The 23,601-nt window shown below is 34.9% G+C and overlaps 2 protein-coding genes and 1 pseudogene across 2 annotated transcripts; all 3 read right to left on the reverse strand.

Annotated features, from left to right (window-relative positions):
- Positions 1-881: 881 nt before the first annotated feature.
- On the reverse strand, positions 882-3,681 carry LOC143626212 (cullin-1-like). Its single transcript, XM_077096359.1, has 11 exons — positions 3,312-3,681; positions 2,900-3,231; positions 2,616-2,810; positions 2,468-2,545; positions 2,289-2,372; positions 2,129-2,209; positions 1,983-2,045; positions 1,801-1,887; positions 1,559-1,708; positions 1,429-1,484; positions 882-1,348 (listed from the first exon to the last, which is right to left on the reverse strand). Exons 2-11 carry the CDS (start codon positions 2,933-2,935, stop codon positions 1,207-1,209), a joined length of 972 nt encoding a protein of 323 aa, XP_076952474.1. The 5' UTR covers positions 2,936-3,231; positions 3,312-3,681; the 3' UTR covers positions 882-1,206.
- Positions 3,031-3,631, reverse strand: LOC143626180 (cullin-1 pseudogene; annotated as a pseudogene).
- A 7,018-nt stretch (positions 3,682-10,699) lies between the features above and the next one.
- LOC143626211 (uncharacterized) lies at positions 10,700-13,692 on the reverse strand. The gene is made up of 2 exons (XM_077096358.1): positions 12,927-13,692; positions 10,700-12,644 (listed from the first exon to the last, which is right to left on the reverse strand). Exons 1-2 carry the CDS (start codon positions 13,506-13,508, stop codon positions 11,136-11,138), a joined length of 2,091 nt encoding a protein of 696 aa, XP_076952473.1. The 5' UTR covers positions 13,509-13,692; the 3' UTR covers positions 10,700-11,135.
- Positions 13,693-23,601: the final 9,909 nt, after the last annotated feature.

Genomic DNA, 23,601 nt, shown 5'->3' on the forward strand with positions numbered 1-23,601 from the left:
TTTTTTAGTATGTGAACTATAAAGTAAATCACATAACCGAAAGAATACATTAAAAGAATATAGACATGTCACATAATTTCTGATAAGTATAACATAAATCACATAACCGAGAATTTTACAATTTTCATGATAAGTCGGTCTTTCAAGCATCTATCACTGTACCAAAACATTGGCGAGATCTATAACAGTTTCTTGCCAATCAAACTCCAAACACCAGTTAATTACTCTACTCTAGATTTCATGCTATTTCAACTTTAATTAGTTGCGATCAAAACAAAATCATGCCAAGTAGTGGAACACGTTGCGGTTCCCTTTGTCTCTTTTAAGATAACCTTGAGTTATCAAATTTTTAATCCTCTCGTTTACTACTTTTGCGTCAGGCTGCATATATTCAAAGTTAATCGGTCACAATATGTAAAAGTGTAACACATTGTCTACTTGTAACAAAATTTTAAATATTTGGACAAACTATTCACACAAGATATATCCAATTTGTTGTCAACTTTTGTCTTTTAGTATTCACAACTCATTCTCTATCTTTATCAATATAATAATTTAACTAAAAATCAACTTTAACCTTAAACTTTGTTCATCTCTAAAAAACCTCCACTTCTTATTCCTTATATTTATCTCTAGTCAATTAAATAATGCACTTTCAATATTTCTCTCGCTTTCACTCACAAAACAATATAAGGAATGAATAGCGAGTTGGTAAATTTAAGATATCAGTATTCAACCTATAATCCATATAACTTATGGATAAGGAAAAATATAAAAAATGGAATGCGGTTTTTTTTTTTTTTTTTTTTTTTATGTTTTTCGTATATTTTAAACATATGGAATGCGAAGTGGATGTTTTAAGGGGTAAAAGAAATAACGAATGTTACCTTAAACATGTGGCCTAACTGCTCAGCACACTCCATAACCAACTGCTGGTATCCCAACACTTTCTTGCTTTTCATAATTCTCAAAATTGAAGCATCAACTGCATACCATCTATCCTTAACAACATCCTCAATCACCTTCTTCCTTTCATCCAAGTCAATCCCAGGGCTAACATTTGTATTATTGGTCAAGTACTCCTCAAAGTGACATCGGTTTTCTTTTGCTAATGCTAAATCAGTAACCTGAAAAACGGACACATTAAAGTGTTCCAAATCAACCTACCCGAACAAAAACTCGCTTATTTGCCACCTCAATATATACTTAATACTTATGCATGCTTACCATTCCCTCCATCTTTGATGTGAACCAATTGCCACATTGCTGCTTCAACTTTGTTAGCATACTTCTCTCATGCTCGTCATTGGCACTCATGTCATATAAAAGCCGCCGAGCAAGTTTTTCCCTGTTATCCGAATACATTGTCAATACAGCTGAGGTGTGTTGGTTAAAGTCGATCACAATCTAAATGGTTTAACCCAATACCTATAAAATGCAGCAAATAGATCTTTATCACTTATGTAGGCAAGCAGCTTCACAGCCTGCATATTGATTTAAAAAATCAAAACTCATCCCATAGTACCACTTTTATTAACATCTAGAACAACGAAAATACCTTCTCGAGTGTATCTTTAACGGTTTCATCACTCGGTTTCTCACTTCCATTCTTCTTAAGAATATTATCACAAAATGTAGCAAGTAACTCTGCAACTGAGATTCCAGCAACACCCTTATTGCAGAATATTTCAAACGCGTTTTTAAGTGCCTACACATTAATTTTTTTAAAAAAATAGTAAGTATAAAAAATGATATTAATGCTTTATCAGTGAAACTATTAACCACTATAGTGATACTTACCTTGTGAAAGACCGTATGGTTATTAAAACGAACATTTATATACGCCAAGTACTTGTCATGAAGCTCAATCGCTTTTCTAACAAAAACCTGAACAAACAAACACACACATAAGTTTCTGCTGCAAAGAACCACTAGACGGCTTAATAACATGTTTAGCATGTAACCATGTACAAAGTACAAACCTCTTTGTTACTTGCAGCATCTTCAGCTTGTTTAACCAATGTTTTACCTTCAGTGGCGACATGCTGTACAACATAGGGATACATATGAAACAAGAAGATTGAAAATAATATAAAAAAGAAACAAATTTGTGCCCAATGTTTCAAACCTGCTTAAACGTACTAGAAACCGCATCTAGCCCCCGAGGGATCATTGAAAAGAGCCTGCACATCCTTGATAAATGGACAACCTAGTCAAATGTCGACGGTTTGGTCGTCAAACACTAATTTTTTAAATAAAAATATCATTAATAAGTGCATTATGCATACCTTGTCATCCTTGAACAATGCATGACAAGGTTCCTTCTCAAGCAATTGAGTTGCATAAACAGATAACAACTCATGTCGAACTTTCTACGCATAACCAATTAGAGATATACACATTATATAGCCATCATATTAAATAGTAAATACAACTTACAAATTTTAATAAAGAAAAAAAGAAAAACCTCAAGCAACTTTGGCTCACTGCTGGCATGAAGATAAGCTAAACTGCTGTTCTTTTCTCTGTTCAAACACTCTTCTGCCTGAATAACAATTTAGAAAATAAGATCTTGAAGTTATAAGTTAATATTCAAGATTAAAAAAGACGGTTACTTTGAGCATATAATCGGGACAAGAATCATCTAAGATCCAGTTTGCAGCCTTGCGTGAATAATATGTGGATGTCTCTTTCAACATGAATGATTCAAAGTCATTCTCATAATACTCCTTTCCTATCTCAACAAACATATCCACAGCATTCTTCAGTAAAGTGTGATCGATCTGCTCGCCTTCACGTTCTTGTTCAATCTAGTTATTACAAAATCGTCATTATATAATATCCCAAATATCAGAAACTAACACAACCAATGGACTAATACATTATACATTATACATACCAAAGATATTACTGCATCTCTCACTTTCCCTTTCATCTCTGAATACACCTAATTAACACCGTACGTATAATCAAACAGGGAATCAAAATAAAGTATATTTCGGATTCTTAAAGAATTGATTTTTTTTCATATTATAATACCAGATCATGGAAACAAGCAAGTCCAACTTCCTTTAGCCGAGGAAGAGATTTGCGGTGAGTAAAGTAGCGATCGAGGTACTCAAAGACTCGTGAAAGCAACCGAACCATGAGTTTATGATTTGACCATCTTTTCACAAACTCACTCAGCAGCATGAAATCATCATCATGTTTCTCTCTTAAAGAAGGTAACACCTGCAGCAAACATATTATATGCATCTAATAATATAATTTGCAGGAGGCTTAGACTTACAACAGCAAAATATGCAGTTTACCGTTGAAGTAATGTACTCTTCAAACGTCTCGCGATACTTGTCATACAACTGCTGAGAGTGATCGTTTGGCGGGCGTTGTGTGCACATGTTGAAGATGATTCTGAACAAAACTCAATAAATTAGACAACATACAACTTAATTAATAATGTAACTGGAAATCACAAGTGAGAGTAGATTATATACGTGTAGAGCATCATTTGCTGCGCGCAGGTGAACCGCGGCTTGGGATAACCGGCTTCTAGAATGTACTTCAACTTTGTTATACCTTTCTGAATGAAGTCCCATCCTTCTTCTAAACTTATTATTCTTATCACTGCCATCTTGATTAATGGTTTACTTAAACTTAATTATACTCCAACTAACAGAAAGCAGCAGCTAAGTAAAGGATCAATATTGATCACAAACTCACTGTGGTGAATTGATATAAATGTATTTGAGTAAAAACCATTAACATTGGAATAAACTCATATATATATGAGCTAATAAAATAATAAAAGCAATTAAGGTTATTAATCCAAACTTAATAATTATATATAGCCCTCTAATTAATTTTACTTGCGTTCCAAAACTTTTCCTTGTACCGCAAGCCATATATAATTAAAGACAGATCTCTAGGATTTTATTTCTTAATTAAAAAAAAAAGATAGTTGAAGAAAGCAATGACTATCAGTAATATCTTATCTTAAAATAGGGTTTAATAATTTCAAATTTTAAATTATTGGCTACTTAATATTTTTTTATTTCTCTAGTATTTTATTTCTTAATTTAAACAAAAATTAGTTAAAAATGGCAATGATAATCAATAATATCTTATCTTATATACGGTTTAATATTTTCTCAATTTTCATTATTAATTATTTAATATTTTTATTCTTTTATATATATATATATATATATATATCTAATATTCTATTTGTTAATTAAAAAAAGGTTAATTAAGAAAAGCATGTTTGATTTATGTACTTATTAAATGGTACCAAGCTACAATTAGTTACACCACCTCCAAATATGGCGCCTCTATTTAAACCTTCACATATTTTCAACCATACTCTCATATTTCATAAAAAGATGGATCAACTACCCAACATTTTATCTTCTTGTGGAACGGCATAGGAATCTCTAAGACATGACCGAGTGGAGGCTTATAACCAGCTGATGAAAGATTATTTTATTGAAAGACTTGTCACATAGCCCTGAGTACATTTAATGAGAAGGTGAATCTAGAAACTCACATGATCGGATTATATTCTGACTTATTTGTAATTTGTTTCTTCGACTAAGCCATGTTTATTGTTTAAATGTTAAGTGTTAGTTAATGGAGCTAACTAAGACTAACCGAACCTTATCTCGCATGTATATGGCTTAGATTTTCCCCATGACTTGGTTACTTCACTAGATGGTCCATTACACAACTAACATGCAGGTTCACACTAGGAGAAGCCACACATGCCCCTCACATAACTTCACTTGGTTCATGACCCTTTACGCATCCTGGTCCTTTTTGCGGTCACATGCTCACACAAAAGTGATCGAACTTATCACAAATCGGGTTCATTACGCGTATGGGGGTTATCGCAAAACTATGTGTAATATATGAGTGATACGGGAGCATCGAGTACTGACCAGACCCGAGCCCCCACCGGACCCATGACCAATTGTTATTCGTTCCACCACCGGACCCATGACCAATTGTTATTCGTTCCAGTTGGTTGAAAAAAGAGTTTTATTTGGAGATGACCAAGAATAGATAATTATCTGTAGATATGTATTCTATATACGAATATAGCTTCAATCAAAGGACCAAGAAATCATCAACCAAAATAGGTTCAAATTTAGACCAAAAGCCATAAATCCAATAAGAAACAACATTTTATCAGACCAAGCCTACAACACATGAACTAATGTGTTATCTATCTCTAAACCTCACATCATACTTATAATAATCAACACAACCCAAACTGGTGCAGGTATGTCAAATTTTCCCAAAAGTTTTTATTTGAAATATGAAGATGCGAACAAGTATAACGCTACTTTTTCGGGTCAACCATCTAGAAAAGTTTGTCATCCCTGTAAATCACACTCAATGCCGCTGCTATAACAAATAACTGATATAAACCTCAAGTGTAAGTTATTATCTTGGATCTTTTTTCTGTTTATTGAAATATTCTGGAGGCATAGAAAGAAACTGCACAGCCCGTTGAACCTGCGCAACATCAACTCTGAACTTTTCTGCTATTTGGTTTACATCCATGGGCCCATTATGATCATCAGCCTTACCTTGGTACAAAAGGATGACGTGGTGAAGCTGGGCAACGTTTAGGGTTCCAGGTGGAGCTGGTCTTTGTTCATATCTCCCGGTTTCTGCAGTTGTGTTTCTTAATTTTGGCATCGGTCTTTTATTTTTGTCCACCACAAAAGCCTGTACAAATAGTAATTTGGAAGTGAAACAAATATTCCAATCTAATATTACATGTTTGTATTAAAGGTAATATACATAAATACCCGCAAAAGTCCAGTTATATAAACAAACAATACTTACACCAACATCTAGTTGCTAAATATATCAAACAATTTATTCAACTCACCTCACCCATCTCCAATTTGCCTCCAGGTTTTGTTTGGATTCTGCCAACCATCTTGTTAAGCATAGCATCATATTCAGAATCACGCTCTTCATAAACATCATCATCAATGTTTCTTGGTTTACCATCTGACCAAATATTGCAACAATTAAAGACACAATGTTAGCAATATTTTTCTGACATGACTGACTTATTATGTGTAACATGTTAACTCCCAGAATATGCAGGCTTAGTAGAGGTGTGCATGAAACCGAAAAAACCAAACTGAAACAAAAACCGACAATTTGGTTTTATGTTTTTGGAAAAACCGAACACACGGTTCGCTTTGGTTTTGCATGTAATAAAAACTGAAAAACCCGAACTGAACCACATTCATAGATTTTCAATTTTAAATATATTATACAAATTTAATAAATATTTACGTCAAATAGTTTAGGCCAACTGTATATTCATCAACCAGTTATTTATTAACAAAATGACTTAGGCCCAAATTCATTATTTTGAGCCAAGTATTTTCAACCCCCCCCCCCCCCCCCAAAACCCCAAAAAAAAAAAATTCAAGCTCAAATGGCAACACCAAAACGAACGGTGTTCAAAAACTCAAAAACCAAAGTTTCGGTTTGGTTTTGGCCCAAAACCGACCAGACCGAACCATACCCACCCAGCTTAGTGTGAAAAACAGAAATTAAATGATAAAGTGGCATCACTAATCACATCTAAACCTCAAAGTCAGCCTTAAACTCAGAAGAAAATACTAAAATAGCTCTCTGCACTATGCAGCTTTAACTAATTTGATCATAAAGAACCATCTTAGCACAGTTTTAGCACCAAAAACCCTAATTAGTTCAGATAAATCATCACCCTATAATCAATTTTATAAGGTATAAACCACACATTCATATGGGTATGGTTCAATATTAGGCAGTCAATGTATTAAGGTCAAAATTGATTGCAATGCCCAAATTGGTGTTTATTTAATTCGAACAGAAATCAGGTAAGAATTGAATTGAGTTGGTTACCAGAACTAGGGTCAACCGTAGCATCAACGGAGACTGGCGGTTGGGTACGATCAAGTGGCTTATTGAGGTGAGACGATGAAGAAGATGGAGGTGCAGGGGTACGGAGCCTGCCAGATGCTCGACGAAATGCCTGGCCCATTTTTTTTAATTTGTGAGGTGTTGTTGAATGATCAAGTGGTATGTGTCTGTGTTGTGTTGCCTACACACGCGAAGGTTAGTAAGTCCACGTAACTGCTTGTCTAGCCATCCACGTTTAAACTACGACGATAGTGGACAATATAAAAACCATCATTTTACAACTAGGGGTGTTATTTGGGTTCTTTTCTTCGAGTTTTAGGTTTTTCGGGTTTTTTCTTGAAAAAAGTGACATGGTAACTAATTCGGGTTGGGGGATTAAGGGAGGATCCAGTGTTTGGTAAGAGAGGGTATAGACACCCCCTTCAAATCTATAGAACCTTTTTTAAACTTTTAGTATACTAGGTTCAAAGACCCAACCCGAGTATTCCATCCATGATTTCTTTCAGTGCCCCCAAACCAACTTTTTGACAAGTGTATAGAAAGGAAAAAAACAGTTTTTTGCAACGTATACGAGTCGTATAAGACTTCAACAGCTTGAACAGTGTCTGACACAACCTGATACAACTTAGGTCCTATACTACCCATATAGCCCTATAGTTATACGAGCCATATTGACGAAAAGTGGTGTGTGGAGATCCTTGGTGGTTTATAAAGATCCTATGCCTAACAATTAATATTAGATTGCTTAATTGGCCAACCACTTCATCAGTTAAATATTTGCAATCTGCAACTTATATGTTACTATCGGGTGTCTTCCTTTTCATATTTCAGGTACGTACATTGATAGTGTGCGGAATAAGGAAGATTGAACGCTTTGTAATTTGTAGTTGTCGAAAAAGAAACACTTGCAAGTGTTACGAATAAAGTTGTAATTGACTATTTTCAAAAGATGAGATCACGCAAAGCTCGATTGGGTGTAATATGTATTTTGCTTATATGTTTAATGAAATTTTGTTGCACTTCTATATGTAGTTTATTTAGAAATGGGTGCATAAGGATATTATGCTCAGCCTGGAATATAATCATGAAGTTGAAAGTACCAGAAATTCCTAGAGGCATACCATCAGAAAAGCTTCCTTGACCAATTGGGTAGATCAAGAAAACAGCAGTCGCAGCTGCAACAGGAGCTGAATATGCAACAGCAATCCAAGGTCGCATACCCAGACGGAAACTAAGCTCCCACTCACGACCCATGTAACAAGCTACACCAAGTAAGAAGTGTAGAACGATTAGTTCATAAGGACCACCATTGTATAACCATTCATCAACGGATGCTGCTTCCCAGATTGGGTAAAAATGCAAACCTATAGCTGCAGAAGTAGGAATAATGGCAGTTTATTTAATGTAACTTCTTTGAAGTGACCCATTTTGGTTTGACCTGTTTTAGTTTGACTTGGCATGTTATATGCCAACCTTTTTTGGCACCAACCGGCTAGAATTCCTGGATCCGCCACTGGTGGGGATCAGGTTAGTTTGGTTCGGGTTATTCGGTTTTCGGGTTTAGATGTAAAATAAACAAAACAAAATTTGTTTTTCGCATCTCCTTCTTGAATATGTTTTTTCACATCTATAATAAGAAAAGAAAAGGACAATAAATGCTCAGGTTTTAACTTTTTGGGCGAGTTGTTCAGGTTTTTTGCTATGAAATAGTGGCCTAATAACCGACCCATATAAGGTTCGGGTCAGCCAGTTTTGGGTTTTACGAGTATTCTTTAATTTTGGTTCGGGTGGGTTTTGATTCAAGTCAGGTTTCGGGTAAAAATACAATCCCTATTTTGGTCCTGGTTTTTTAAAATACAATGTTAATTAATTTTGTTGATTTTAGTGTTATTAGATATTTTTGTTAGTTGCAATTTACTTGAGATAAATTAGAAATTTAAATAAAGATTGTTACAAGTAGAGATGTAAAGTATATGCTCGTTCAACACTGACACAGTGACACCTATGAACCTTTAGGTTATATGGGATGAGATTCCAGTCAATGGAGGGGTTCAGAGAAGCACTCATGTGGGATACAATGGGCAAAATTGATAAAAATTTACATGAAAATGATAATTAATAGGAACTAATTATTAGTGGTAACTTATAGTTAGTGATAAGGTACTATTAATCAGACATTCACGAATTACAAACTTATATTTATCACATTAAATTAATATATAATTTTTTTTTTATAAAAGTACACTTTAATGAATATTTATGTTTATTCATGATATGAACAACCTTTTATCTTTTTACCTGACTGACTATCGGACTTTAATCACATAAATACATACAGTCGTAAAAAAGTGTACCACCTTCAGTTTGCATAGTATCAGAATTTATCCCACCAATAACAATTTGACCCAATGACAATTTACTATCAAATTATCATTATATACATGTGATCATGACTTATATATCGTCCATTCTAACTATGTTAGTAATGACAAAAAAAAGCTTCTTTTTCATACATAAAAACATGAATCAAATAATCAACCTTGCCACTTAAACATGTATATAGAGAGATGTCATGTTTAAGATGTATGTTAGATGTTTGTAATCATTCATTATCTTTCATGGAAGCCGCTAAAGTAAATTGAGAGGTCACAAGATCATTGCTTGTGAATGTGACTGATTTATCATGTTTGTATTAATATTTTACAAAGCATCACATGATCAAAGTAGAAAACGTTGATGGTGTTATTTCAAATAACTAAAGTTGTCTTTTCATGTAACTTTGAAATTTAGTTTTTTATCGCCAAATTTGATTAAATATAGCAATTGGAAAACAGAATTCTACATGTATTATCATTGTCGAACACTAGATCTATTGGTGTATAACGCGTACTATATAAGTGATGGGTTATAAATTGCTTGCGATCCGTATCAGCATATCCAACTTCTAAAGCTAGCTTTGTTGTTTTAAATAAAGCATGACTCCATTACAATCATACAAACATTTTCATCAAGAGGTACACACTTAGCAAATTCAATAGTTGTGGTGGAACAATATATTATGAAATTTTAGAAAATAGATGAATAGGTGTCAATAGTTTTCTAATTATACGACTCTATTAGCATATGACGACATATGCATAATCAGGTATAAAGTATGATACGCAAGTCCTGATCACGTAGTAGTAGTAGTAGTAGTAGTAGTAGTAGTAGTAGTAACCTGTGCATTTATGAGATTTGAGTGCAATTCGTGAAACAACACGTCACTTACATCACTAGGAAGACATGATTTCATCATCTTATACAGTTGTAATGATCGTCTTAGATACATATTTAATTTTATCACCTAAGTTTAGCATGATTCTAACATAACCATGCTTAGGCTGAGGGTAGTGGGGTGCAGACCACGGGGCGCGAACGACGTGGCAGCCGCGCGCACCACTACCACCTTTGCGTGAACAGGGGCGCGGTTGGCCGGGGCGAGCCGGTCCACGGGGCTTGATTGAAGTTGCTGCTTAAGAACTTGGAGGTGGATCAAAAAACTTGGGGGTGAATCAATCAAGCCTCACTACACCCTCTGGGGCTTGATCCAGGGGCTTGATCTTGTGCCACGTCAGCGCCTACGTGTCGTAAATATATTGGATCACTTGGGGGTGGATCAAGCCCCACTACCCTTAGCCTTAGGACCAGACTAACAGTCCAAAAACCAGGTTTAAACCTAGTTCTATTTATGCATCCCAACTCTCAAGCCGTCAATACACTAATATCAACAAATATTTACTTCTTTTTCTTTAACGGCAAATTCACACACCCTCTAAACCCCTACGTCTAAGTCTACACTAATGTTCAACTAGTCCATTATTGCTAGACTCGCTAAAAGATATATGTTCACAAAGTTCGTTTTTCATGCAAGATTCGAAGTCAAATCTCTCCCAACATGATCATCAGTTCATAACCATCCCAATCATGCATGCACCCAAATAGTTACAAAACACTGATATGAACAACAAGAAACTTCACCTACATATACCTGATTCTCATCAAATCTTAACAAGTCAAAGAACGAAAAAAAAGTCAACGGTATAACCAAGTCTAATCCAACCTGAAACAGGGTCAAAGCTCAAACCTTTCTCTTTCATGGGTCATCATCAAAATCAAATCTTGATAATGTACCCCAACTCTGCAGCATATACAAATGTTGTTTTCAACTATTTCTCAATTTCACCATCTTCCTCATCTCCGTTTACACCAGAAGAAGCATCGCCTGTACTACACTCGCTTATAACCCCAACTTCACCAAGGGCGTATTTGGAACTTCTTGATTTTGATTCTTGTTTCTTCTTTTTCCGGCTATTAATAGTCAAGAACCCGTTAGCAAATGCTTCTAATGCTCTAGCTGTTGGTGGCCTGTTTCTTGTGCTCTGCCTCCTTGAACCACCATTCTCTTGCTCCTTGGGGCCCGCAGTATTTTCAGACTGCTTCGCTGGGCCCGGCTCATTTTTCTCATCTTTAACTTCAGTCACCGGTTCATCATTTCCAAAGTCAGGGATAACGTGAGGATAATTCAAATCGATTAAATTCATCCTTTGAGGCTGGTTTTGTTCTTCAACGGTATCGATTGAGCTGCATCTTGACGTAAAATTTATATTGGATGACAATTTATGATTATTATGATTATTATTATTGTTAGCCTGAGATAACGAGCCCGTGTGAGAATCCAAGCTAGAACCAGTTTTTGAATCTACACGACTGCAAGCAGTTAATCTCCGTCTTTTAGCATAATTCCCTGCGTTTTCTTGGCTTGATTTCCTGCCCAGTTTGGCTTTCACGTGTCCTTTTTCAAGATTCTTACTTTCACCAGAAGTTTTCTGTTTCTTAACCTTTCGACCAATGGCATTCGTTTCTCGATCCACAAGAAACAAGTCTTCACCATCTGAATCATCACTAGAAAACAACTCACTCTGAGATTCATACGAATAAGATCGTGGACTCAACTTCATGCTGTCCAATTCTCTAACCCTAAAGATCTTTCCACCTCTTAAACTTGTATCAACCACGGTAAACTTCATTATAACATTTCCAAGATTCAAACGTGGAGCTCGAGGTTGAAGATAACGGCTTTTTCGTTTCCCAAAAAACTCATTTTCTTCCTCTTTGTCTTCATCTTCGTCTTCGTCTTCATCTTCTTCAACTTTCATTTCACTCACACCATTTTGTTCATTAAGTTCAAGAAGTTTAGGGTCGGATGCCACTTTACTCAAAACATCGGTTACAGAATCCAAATAAGCATCACCTTTGACTAGTTTTCTTGAAAACTTTTTGACACCTGGCATCAAGAACACCAAAGTATTCTTCCCATTTGCAGCATAATTGTACCCGTTCGGTTGTTCCGAGTGCCACCCTCTAGCAAGCAATAAGGGCCAAACGGCTTCCCAGAATAGATCATTGGATCGGGCTTTGCTTAACCGATAATCACCAGTAAGAAAGTTAATGATTTCTGTTGAAGTAAGTGCAGAACAAGCTTTTCCAGTTGGGATTTCGGGGCGAATGTGGATCGCTTGGTTTTGTTTTGTCGGTTCTATGGCGTTAGCCGTTAAATCATGCTTGCCTTTTCCAATTGCCACTGCTTTAATGAACAGTTTCATCCCGATCAAAGTTTTTATGGAGGAAACGTATTGTTCTAGCGATATCTTTGAATCTCCATATGTCCTGGAAACCTGAAAAATTATTGCAAAACAAAAATAAGAACTTTGGTATCAATAATAAAAGAGACCAAACTTTTAAAAATATTATATACAAACACAAAAATGTTATATTTGCCCGTTTAGACCCGTTCTTGATTAGCCAAATATTTTTGCACGTGACCCGTTTTGTGATTAGGCAGAGCCAAATGAACCGTGTAAGCAAAAGCAACAATAAATAATATAAGCTTAAATGTATAAAATGAAACAAGAAATGTATAAAATGGATATCATAATATAAGCTTTGATTTAACGTACCTCTAAAAGGGAATTCTGGCATTCTTGAGACACAAGAGGAACCAACCGACAAAGAAACTCCTGTTGTCTTACTCCACTAAATAATCTCTGTCCCAATACACGCCTCTTACCTCTACGTTTTCCACATTCTGACCATCGTTTATACTCATCAGACCTATAGAAATCACCATAATAATATGCCAATACATCTCCTACTTTCTTACTCTCAATAAACCTCTTCAACCGAACAAAATCCTTTGCGAAAATATACAGCCCGAGGACAAAACTACCGTTCTCCATCTCACTCCACGATTCCAAAACACACCCTGGAACAAGAACATTAGTATTATCTCCCATCTTTACTTGATTGATCCGAACAACCGGTATATCTAATCCTACCAAGAAATCAAATGGTCCTGTTTTCCTTTCTTCTTTCTCGAGAAATCGGTTCTTGGTGGACTCAAGATACTCAGAAATTGGAATCAACGTTGGGATTTTGGTTTGGTATTCATCACCAATACGAAATAGGTTTAGTCGAGGCCCGTACACACCATGTGCATACGTTTTTGAAGGATCATTGTTGCAATCATCATTGTCATCCATTTGGATTCAACTTATCTGCACAAGATATCAAAAAGTTGATCCAACATATCACAAAATAATTTTACACATAACAATCAACTTCATCTGTCACTATTAACTACAATAATTTGCATTAAAACATAAAAGATAGACAATGTAAATTCACATACAATTTTCATTCCAAACGATATTTCCCAAAGTACCCTTCACCTTTTTTATTATTATTATTATAAACTTTTATGAAAATAAAATGTTGTATAAAAAGATCCAGCCCAAAATGAAACAAGAAAGTTCAAACAAACAAAATAGCAGCAATCTTAAAACACCAAATTTCTCCTAACAAGCAAAAAGATAATCCATCATACCAAAATGATATACATTTAACAGTAAACTGCAAAATGTCACAATAAACTTCAATAATTTGCATTAAAACATAAACGCAATGTAAACTCATATAAATTTTCATTCCAAATAATATTTACCAAAGTACCCTTCACTATTTTTCTAATTATTATAAACTTTAATCAAGATATAATTTGGATATAAAGATCCATCACCAAATGAAACACAAGGTTTAATAAACTCCAATAACTTACACTTAAACAATAAACTGCAAAATGTCATAATAAACTCCAATTATATGCATTAAAACATAAAGCACAAACAATGTGAACTCATACACAATTTTCATTCCAAGTATTAATTACCAAAGTACCCTTCACTCTTTTATAATTATCATAAACATTAATTAATACACAATTTTGTATAAAAAGATCCAGCCCTAAATGAAACAGAAGATTTAAACATACTTAAAAAACACCAAATTTCTCCTGACAAAAAAATAATTAATCCAACGTATCACAATAACATAAAGATAACAATAAACCCCAATAATATGCATTAAAACATAAAAGGGAGACAATGTGAAGTCATATACAAATCAAACTACCCCACTCACATTTTTATTATAATTTAAAAAAATAACTATATATATAATTATTGTTTTTTAGTTAAACCATTACGCGTTTTACGGTAAAAACTTAGTGAGAGTCCCATGCCTACGTGGTGGTACTCTCACTTTTCAGACTTTCAGTTAAACCACTACACATAGTCTGAAGTGTGAACTCGTATACAAATTTCATTTCAAACCTACTACTTTCATAACACTGTGATTTCATTATTCAATAACATTTCCCAAAATACCCTTCACTTTATTTTTTTTTTCTAATTATCATAAACTTCAATCAAGATACAATCTTGGATAAAAAGAACCAGACCCACAAGGGTTAAACACACAAACAACATATACAAAACTGGTTACAGCAACAAGCAGAAGCAAAAAGAAAAAAAGACCCAATTTTGACAAGACCTAAAGGTTAAGCAAAGAAAGTTGGTTAATCGATCAAAGGCGTACGCAACAGAAACAACAAGAGTTTGATAACAGAAATCAAGAATCTAAATAAAATGTGAATCCAGCAGTAGTCAGTTAACAACTTAACATGAAGAACATGCAAAACGTGAAAGATGATTCATTACCTGGCTGACTTTGAAGCCACTCCTTGAGGGTTTTGTGCTGTATTGTGTTTTGTGGAGGATGAAAGAAAAATATTATCAATATTAATATTAATAATAATAATAATAATTTGGAAGAATAAAAATGGTGAGAGGGAGATCGGGTCTGGTCTGGTCCGGTCTGGTCCGTTTATAAGACGAATGTGAGAATATCCTCACGCGCGAAGGAAGCGCGTGGAGGTTACCACTTGCATGTAATGTTAATTTAACGTGGCACGGTTTACATGACTTTTTAATAAAACGTGATCCATACAAACACATCAACTAATAATTTACTTTTCTTATATCACTCATTTTTACTCTTCATATGTTATACGTTCGTATCTGGTTTTGTTTGGTTCGCATTGATATCTTGATTAACATTTGTGACTATTTAATACTAATTAATGCTATAAAATTTATTATTCGTATACTCTTGTTAGAGGGTAAATAGGGTACTTGGAGTATTTTCGTTGTATGTATAAAGAAATGTTAACGTAAATATGACGTAACGCTTACAAAAATCATGTGAGATTGATAATTTGAAGAGGTTAGTTAAATGTACATCGAGTAAGTTAAAAGTACTCTCTAATGAATAAAATCGAGAAATGACTGGCGTTACCATGAAACTAAAAATAATAGGAAACTACCGGTTTAACATAACTCGTCTTTTGTTTACCTAATTGATCAACATGTTCATACCTACACAAAAATAAAATGGGCATGAATATAATTATTAATAGCATATTATAAATGTGATATAAAAGAAAAATATATAAATTACAATATATATTTTACTTTAGTGTTATTGTTATAATATTACGTTTCTAACCAAATTAATATCTTATATTTTACTTTAGGAAAGATATATAAATTACAATAAGAAAAAGAGGAGTATTATAAAGTTAAAATATCTTTGAAATTTAACTACGTGTTTTTGTATTTGGAATTTTACTCAAGTAGATTGATCATGTTGAATTTGTGTGTGTATGTATTGTCTTTTACATTCAGTCAGTTTTGAAATATATTTTTGGTATATACTGAAGCCTATAGTCAAATACCTATAACAAAACGAACCGCAAATAACAACCAATCGTCTAAATAGATCTATTGGCACGATAAAAAAAGTTAAAGGTCACTGTAAATAACGGGACGTGCAAGACTGCATGACGTCTCCATGGTAGTGATATGAAGTGGCCCCTGTAATGGACCATTAATGTGACATCATATATGCGATATGTTGTATACATACATGTAATCAGTCCATTGTAAAGCCACACTCATAATATATTAAAAATCCATGTGCATTTGCTCTCTCAGCAACTCCAATTATTTATTGCATATATCCTAAATTTCATGATAAAGTAGGTATAATCAGAGCTATACTATCTTGTAATTTGCTCTTAACATATTCAGAGTAACGAGTAAGAGCATTCCAACTCATTCCCTATATTATTGTGAGGAGAGTTTGTAAATTATAGGGTGAGGTTTTGAGTATTTGTGGGTGTAAATTATAGGGTGGAGAGAGAAAATGTAGTGTTTTTTTGTAAATTTGGGGAAACTTTGTTTGTCCTAATTTATTTTTTAATATTTGTTGAATTGGTTGTGAGTAGAGGAGGGAAAAAACTGTAATGATAAAAGTATAAAGTAATATTATTTAATTGAAAATGAAAGAGAAATGTAGTGTTTTATAGTGTAAATATAAAGATGGAGATGGAGATGGAGATGGAGATCCGGATGAGAATGCTCTAAACGTGGTCGTATACTTCTACTTATATATTTAAGACAAAATGGCAAAACAGGTCATTTATATTTTCATGGTTTTTCAATAGTCGTCATTTGGCAAACTTAATGACACAAAGCATCATTTATGCTTAAAAACTCTATCACGTTACGTCATTTGACCATAACCCAGTTAAATTTTCTCGTTAAATCCAGCCATGTGCAAGACACATGAGGGTAGTTTAGTCATTTTACCTTTACTAAAAAAACTAATGATATTTAAAATAAATTTTTATTTCATCCATCTTCTTTCTTTCTCTCTCTCTCTACTCTTTCTCTTGATTATCTCTCCACTGCATCTTTCATGTGGAACACCTATCATCACCGTGCAATTCAAGGTCACCACCACTGCTACCACCATCATTCAAATCCACCACCACAGGTCACGCCGTTGAACCCCGTCAAGCCAATCACCTTCGATTCGTCATGAATCGGGTTAGTTTTTGTGTGTTTTAGGGTCGCGGTCATCTAAGGAACAAAAACCCTCAGTCAGTTTAAATTGACGAGGCAAATCTTTGAGTAATTGGGGAAATCAAAATGAGGGTTCTTGTTGGATTAGGGGGCTTTCCGAAGTATTGCATAAATGTTTTTGGAATCAAAGCATAAACAAGTCGCACCGGTCGTTGAAGATGATTGCTTGTAAAGCCTTTGTCATCGTTTCTTGGTGTTTCGGGGCTAAAGCATGTGATTCCGACCATGTATGGGATTCCGGCGAGGTGAAATAGAGGGGTATAGTTGATTGGTGGTGGTGTTTTGTGGCTTTTAGGGTATATGGTTGTCACACCCCGACCAAAGGCGGCGAAACATACCGAGGTGTAACGATTGCCCATAAGCATATGCCACTATTTAAAGCGACAATATTTTATAAACTCATTTCATTTCACATCATCGAAAATGTCACATAACAATATTCATAACAAGTCAAAACAAAATATAACAAAATGTAACAAATCAAATATTGTTTATTTTTGCTAATATCCAAAATCAACCAAGATGTAAACCTGTAACATTTCATAAAATAAAGTTTGTCAACACAAAGGTTTGTGAGCAATTCATAAGTTTGAACATATAGGTATATAGTAAGAAAAATCCACAAAACTAGTATACGAAACAATAAATAAAAGCTATAAACTTGGATAAATAGTTATCTCTAAACAAGTTAGCGACACCTAGCTATAAGGGGATGCCAAATAGTCTAGGATTTTATAGTTATCGTTAATTGCATTACGTTAACGACACCTTGCCATAAGGGGTTGCCAAATGGTCTAGGATTTATAGTTCCACCATCCAAAAGCGATAAACACATAAGCAATTAAGCATAGAACACCAAATCGAGCAATTATTCAAGTAAAGTATACAACAACGTTTGTGGTTTAAGACCCAAGTATAAAACATTTAGTTTAAATAAGATGAAATGTCACCCCAAAAATAAAAGATAGAAAACAGGGTATGAAGTTACTCACGTTCAAGTAATAAACTTGAAAGATTGATTATTTGGAGATTTGCCGGAACGACGAGTTTAACGTATGAAGCCTAAAATAAAAGAAAGTCTTGGATTTAGAAAGGTTGTCTTGAAGATCTTTAAATAAAATAATTGTTGCAAAAAGTAAACAATTAAAGTTCAAGGTTCATAATGTAACTATTTAAGAATTTATAATAATAACCCTTTAAAATGCAAGTTTGCTCGAAACCGGGTTAAAGTATCTAACCTTAATATTTACTTAACCTATGTTAAGTAATAAGGTGAGAAAATGCTAAATGCAAGTTCATTTGGGACAAAGATACTAAAACGGGTCTTTAATGAGTGTTCGGGTTGTTGGTTCGGGTCTTGATAATTGGTCAAACCCAAAGTTAACTTTCCAAAATAATGAATGTTATGTGATAACTCAATAAAACTTTATAAGACTTAACCAAGTATGTAGATCTATTGTTTTAGAACAAACAGCGTATGTTAAGCGGGTGGTCGGTTTTGTCGGTCCAAAATTTGTTATGAGATCAAGTTGGATCCAACATTTCCAAGTACTTAAGAAAATAATTAAAATCCGTTAGTAAACTATTTTTAAAGAAATATACAAGTCTTGATAGCTAAAAACACACTTATGTGTCTTATGCGAGTAAAAATCGAATCGGTTTCGGTTTCCATCTCACAATACATTCCTTGATTGTCTCCACATGCCCAAATAACCAAGAACTTGTATAAATGAATTTTAGAAACTTAAGTCTAACATAAAGCATGTTTAAAACAATTATTTAACAAAACTAGTAACAAGTTTGGTTTACGGTTTGGACTATTTACAGTTAACCGAGGTTAGTCTCTACAAACCCCCACTATGGAACTTCATAAATATGAAAAACAAACTAAAAAGAGCATAAGTTAAACATGGTTAGTATGTATAAACAAGTTATATAAGTGTGTGTGTGTGTGTGTGTGTGTATCAAGAACACGAAGTTCTCCATGAAACCTTGCCTTACGAGGTCCGAAACTTAACCAACCGGAGTCGGAGAAGTAACTACCAAAGGTAACAAGGGGTATTATTATATATATGTTGTACAACCATAAACAAGTGTTAGTAAAGTTAGGTGAACAAATTAGAAAGAAATATTAAACTTAGTTTGACATTTGGAAGTCAAACTTCAAAAATAAGAAAATAACAACCTTGAATCTATGGAGTTTCGAGAGAGAATTTGGAGTAAGAGCAAGTGTTAGAATGATGGAGATAGGTGTGTATATATAGGGTAAGGGTCAAGACTTCTTTACAAGGTTCTCTTTTATGTTTTATATGAAAATAGGTTTGTTAAACAAACAAGCAAAGCACAAAACAACAAGCAAAATCCGAAATAGTGTGCAGGGGTCCCTAGGCGTCGTGCGGCCTCCCCTTTCCATTTGGTCGCGCGGCGCGGCGTGCCCAGGGGGGCTGGCCCAGCTCGTCTTTTGTGGTTCGTTTGTGCGTCCGGAAGTTCGCTTTTGATGTAATTTGCTCGTTTTAAGTCCGTTTTCGAATCCGTAAAAGAGGTTTTTCAAATTGAACAAATGGGAATGTTTTGGTAACATAAAAATCCAATATTTTATATATCATGAGTTTCGGTTTACAAAACGGGTAGGTTTACAACATAAAACAATACAAATACGTATACAAACAAGACCCGAAATTGACGAATGTCACAATGGTAGATTGGTGGTGACGGTGGTGTGATGGTCTGGTGGTGGAGAGAGAGAGAGAGAGAGAGAGTATGGATAGTATATATACTCGTGGAGGTGGCGCTGGTTGTTGGTCTGGTGTGGTGACGGAGGTTGTTGAGGTGGCGTTGGTTGTTTGGTTGGTGGTGGTTTTGTGGTGTAAAGAGATAAAGAATAGAGGGCGGACAGTGGTGGTTTGGAAATCAGCAGTTGCAGAGTCTGACAGCGAGTTTGAGTTGGTGGTCGGGTGGTGGCGGTTGTGGCGGTCTGGCGATGAATTTCATATCTGTGTATGTTTAGAGGAGTGGGAGAGAAAGGGAGTAGAGAGAAAAGAAGAGAGAGAGGGTGTGTGTTGTATATAATTTTTATTTTAATAATTTTAATAATTAAATAAACTATAAAATTACAATATTACCCTCATATGCAGGGCACATAACCAGATTTAACAAGAAAAATTAACTGGGTTAGTACCAAAGGACGTAACATGAACATAATTTGAAACATGAAATACGTCTTGTGTCATTAAGTTTGCCAAATGACGACTATTAAAAAATCATGAAAGCATAAAGGACATATTTTGTCATTTTGTCTATATTTAAAAATGAAATATATTTTCTACATAAAATAATAAGATTCCCTTTTGAGTTAACAAAAGGCCATGTGTAGTGGAGGGACTACAATTGTAGGCGAGTTGTGACACGTGGCGCCCAATAAGCATGGAGTGGAAGTTTGTTTTTGGGGTGTAATGGTGTAGGGGCTACAAGTTAGGCCCACAGTGTCTTTTTTTATTATTTTCTTTTTATAATTAAACTAATTAAATAAAAACCAATTTATTCAAATAATTAAATAAAAATGCATTAAAATTAAAAAGAAATACAAAAAAATACATAACTAAAAATATAAAAAAAACATATAGCTCGGTTGGCGTACTGTTTAGGTTCGGGTCGGGAAATTGAAACGGATAGCTCGGTTGGTTTAGGTTCATCGGGTTCCATTGTAAGTTCACGTTCGGTTGGTTTTACGAACCATGGTGTTGACCGAAAGAAGAGAATGGGTGGTTCGGTTGGTTCGGGTTGTTTCTAAGATTCATTTTGCATATACATACACACACAACATATATACATATACATATACATATATACACACACAACACATATACATATATATATATATATCACACACACAACACATATACATATACATATATACACAATAGTAATATAATAATAATATATAATATAATAATAATAAACTTCTTCTTCTAGGCGATAAGTTCACCCCGCCCCCGCCCCCCGGAGGGGGGGGGGGGGGGGGGGGTGTTCGCGCCCCTTCGCGCTCAAAATTCGCCCAAATCAGCGCTCACTACACATAGCCTAAGAGAACTAATTTAGATAATACAAGTCGTAGGTTGAGATAATATCGTCTTAATAAGTTTTCCACAAAATAAAATATGTAATTGTGGTTTACAATTTTGTATCTTTATCATGAAATAAAAAGCTTGCGAATCTAATGCTGTAACTCAAGAGCAACAATTCATACAAGCTCGAGTCAACACAAAAATCTAATTAGTCAACCTTTGTTTTCATCTTGTGCCGACATGAAAGAATACATTAACGATTATCGACTGTTAATGAATATGTAGATGATCACCAAAGCGTTGACCATCGGTGTTACTCGTTTGCAAAACTTGGAACTAAACACGTATATTTCAAAAATAAAATGTATCAAATCCGTAATGTATAAATATACGTACAGGAGAGACGAACGGTATAATAACTAAGGCTAAAGGTAATGGGGCTTGGTTGAGCCCCAAGTGATCCAATTAAAACCCGACACGTAGGCGTTGACATGGCACAGGATTAAACCCCTCAACCAAGCCCCACAGGGTGTAGTGGTCCAGGTGATCCGGGGCTTTATTGGAAATTTTTTTTAACACAAAAATACAAAATAAAAATAAAAACAAAAACCTATCTCTTCCTCCTCCCTCTCCAAACCACCACCACCGTCCACCCCTATCTCTCCCTCCTCCCTCTCACACTGAAATTCCGGCCAGAAACCACCACTTACCTTCACAACCCAAAACCACCACCATACCTTCTCACAAGTTCCGGCCAGTCGATCGGAGCCGACGGCCACCAAACACGGCACCGCACAGCCACCTGGATCTCTCTCTCTCTCTACAAACAACAGCTTTCTATCTCTCTCTCTCTCTCCAACGGCTCCTTTTATCCAACCACCCCGTGATCCGGCTCGCCCCTCCCTTCGCGCCCCCGCTCGCATGAGGGGTGGTAATGGTGTGCGCGAGCCACGTTTGCAGCCACCTGGATCAACCCCCCCCCCCCCCTACCCACAGTCTAATTATTATTTTAAGAAAATGAGATAAACCAATTAAACAAACGACATTAACCTTGGTGGTTATAGAAACCATATACGGACCACACAAATAACAATAGTTTTTAAATATAGAAAAGGAATATAAAATCACCTTATCTCATTTAATTCCAACTCAGCTTCTAAGTATTAAAATATATTTTTTTATTATTTTATAATTTAAAATTGGCAAAGTCACCTCCACTGCTCATTGCTTTTTCCACCGTTGTCTCCGCCCCAAAGTCTTCCGACTTCCGTCAACAGCTCGCTGATGTCGGCGTCATCATCGCCAACTTCAACTCTCACCTGCGTTATCTTGAACACAAACAGGTGATAGTGATTTGGAGCAAATGCATGGAATATGATTCTCTTTCAATAACTGGTATTTTTTAAAAAACGGCTAAAACTTCATTCTAAAAACTAAAAAAATGTTAAGAGACGCTCAAAACACAATACAAAAGAGATTCAATTTTTAACATTAAAAGTAGTGTATACATCAACACATAAGACAAACGGGCAAACACCAATTTACGCACTGATGATTTAAATTTTGCTTTATTCTTCACTCAGAAGTTTTAAGCTTTTGATTACCTCAATTTCGTTGTGAGTAAGAATCCTTTTATTGTTGAAAATAGTGTCATTCTACACGCACCATAAATACCAATAGGTGATAGCTGTATAGCACAAGGTAAATATGTGAATAGCACATAGTCATCAAATAAGTATCACAAGATTGTTATAGACATCCACACAATAATATATCACCACAATTTATATCAAAGTTATCATCATAGCATAAGTTTCATCAGGAACCAAACTGTTAAAAGAAGTTTAGCCCATAAGGCTTACAAAAGTAGAAATATGGTTAAGTAACAAACAAAATTCATGGTAAGAATGGGAAAGTCAAACCTAGATCAAACAAGGATTGTAGGCAGGTTGCTTGAATCAAGCTTGGTGGTGTATGCCTTCAAATTTGTTGTAATATCAACTTTCGGTTGGTTAAATGTGGATTTTGGCACCAACAACTCAACTATCGAAAATTGTTCAAATGGGTATATATACTACTTTGAGATGAAGCACAGTCGTGCTTGGGTTTAACATGACTATGCTAAGCCCGACCAACCTATTTCGGCCTTGTGATGCGTCTATCCTTAATGGTCGTTTTCGTCCTGGCTCAGGAGTTACCACTAACTATTGTAATACTTAATACTTAATGCTAACTTACTACAGAAC

Source organism: Bidens hawaiensis, unplaced genomic scaffold, assembly GCF_021521415.1.
Source record: "Bidens hawaiensis isolate Kalapana, Puna unplaced genomic scaffold, B.hawaiensis_p1.1 tig00004283_1, whole genome shotgun sequence".
NCBI lineage: Eukaryota > Viridiplantae > Streptophyta > Magnoliopsida > Asterales > Asteraceae > Bidens > Bidens hawaiensis.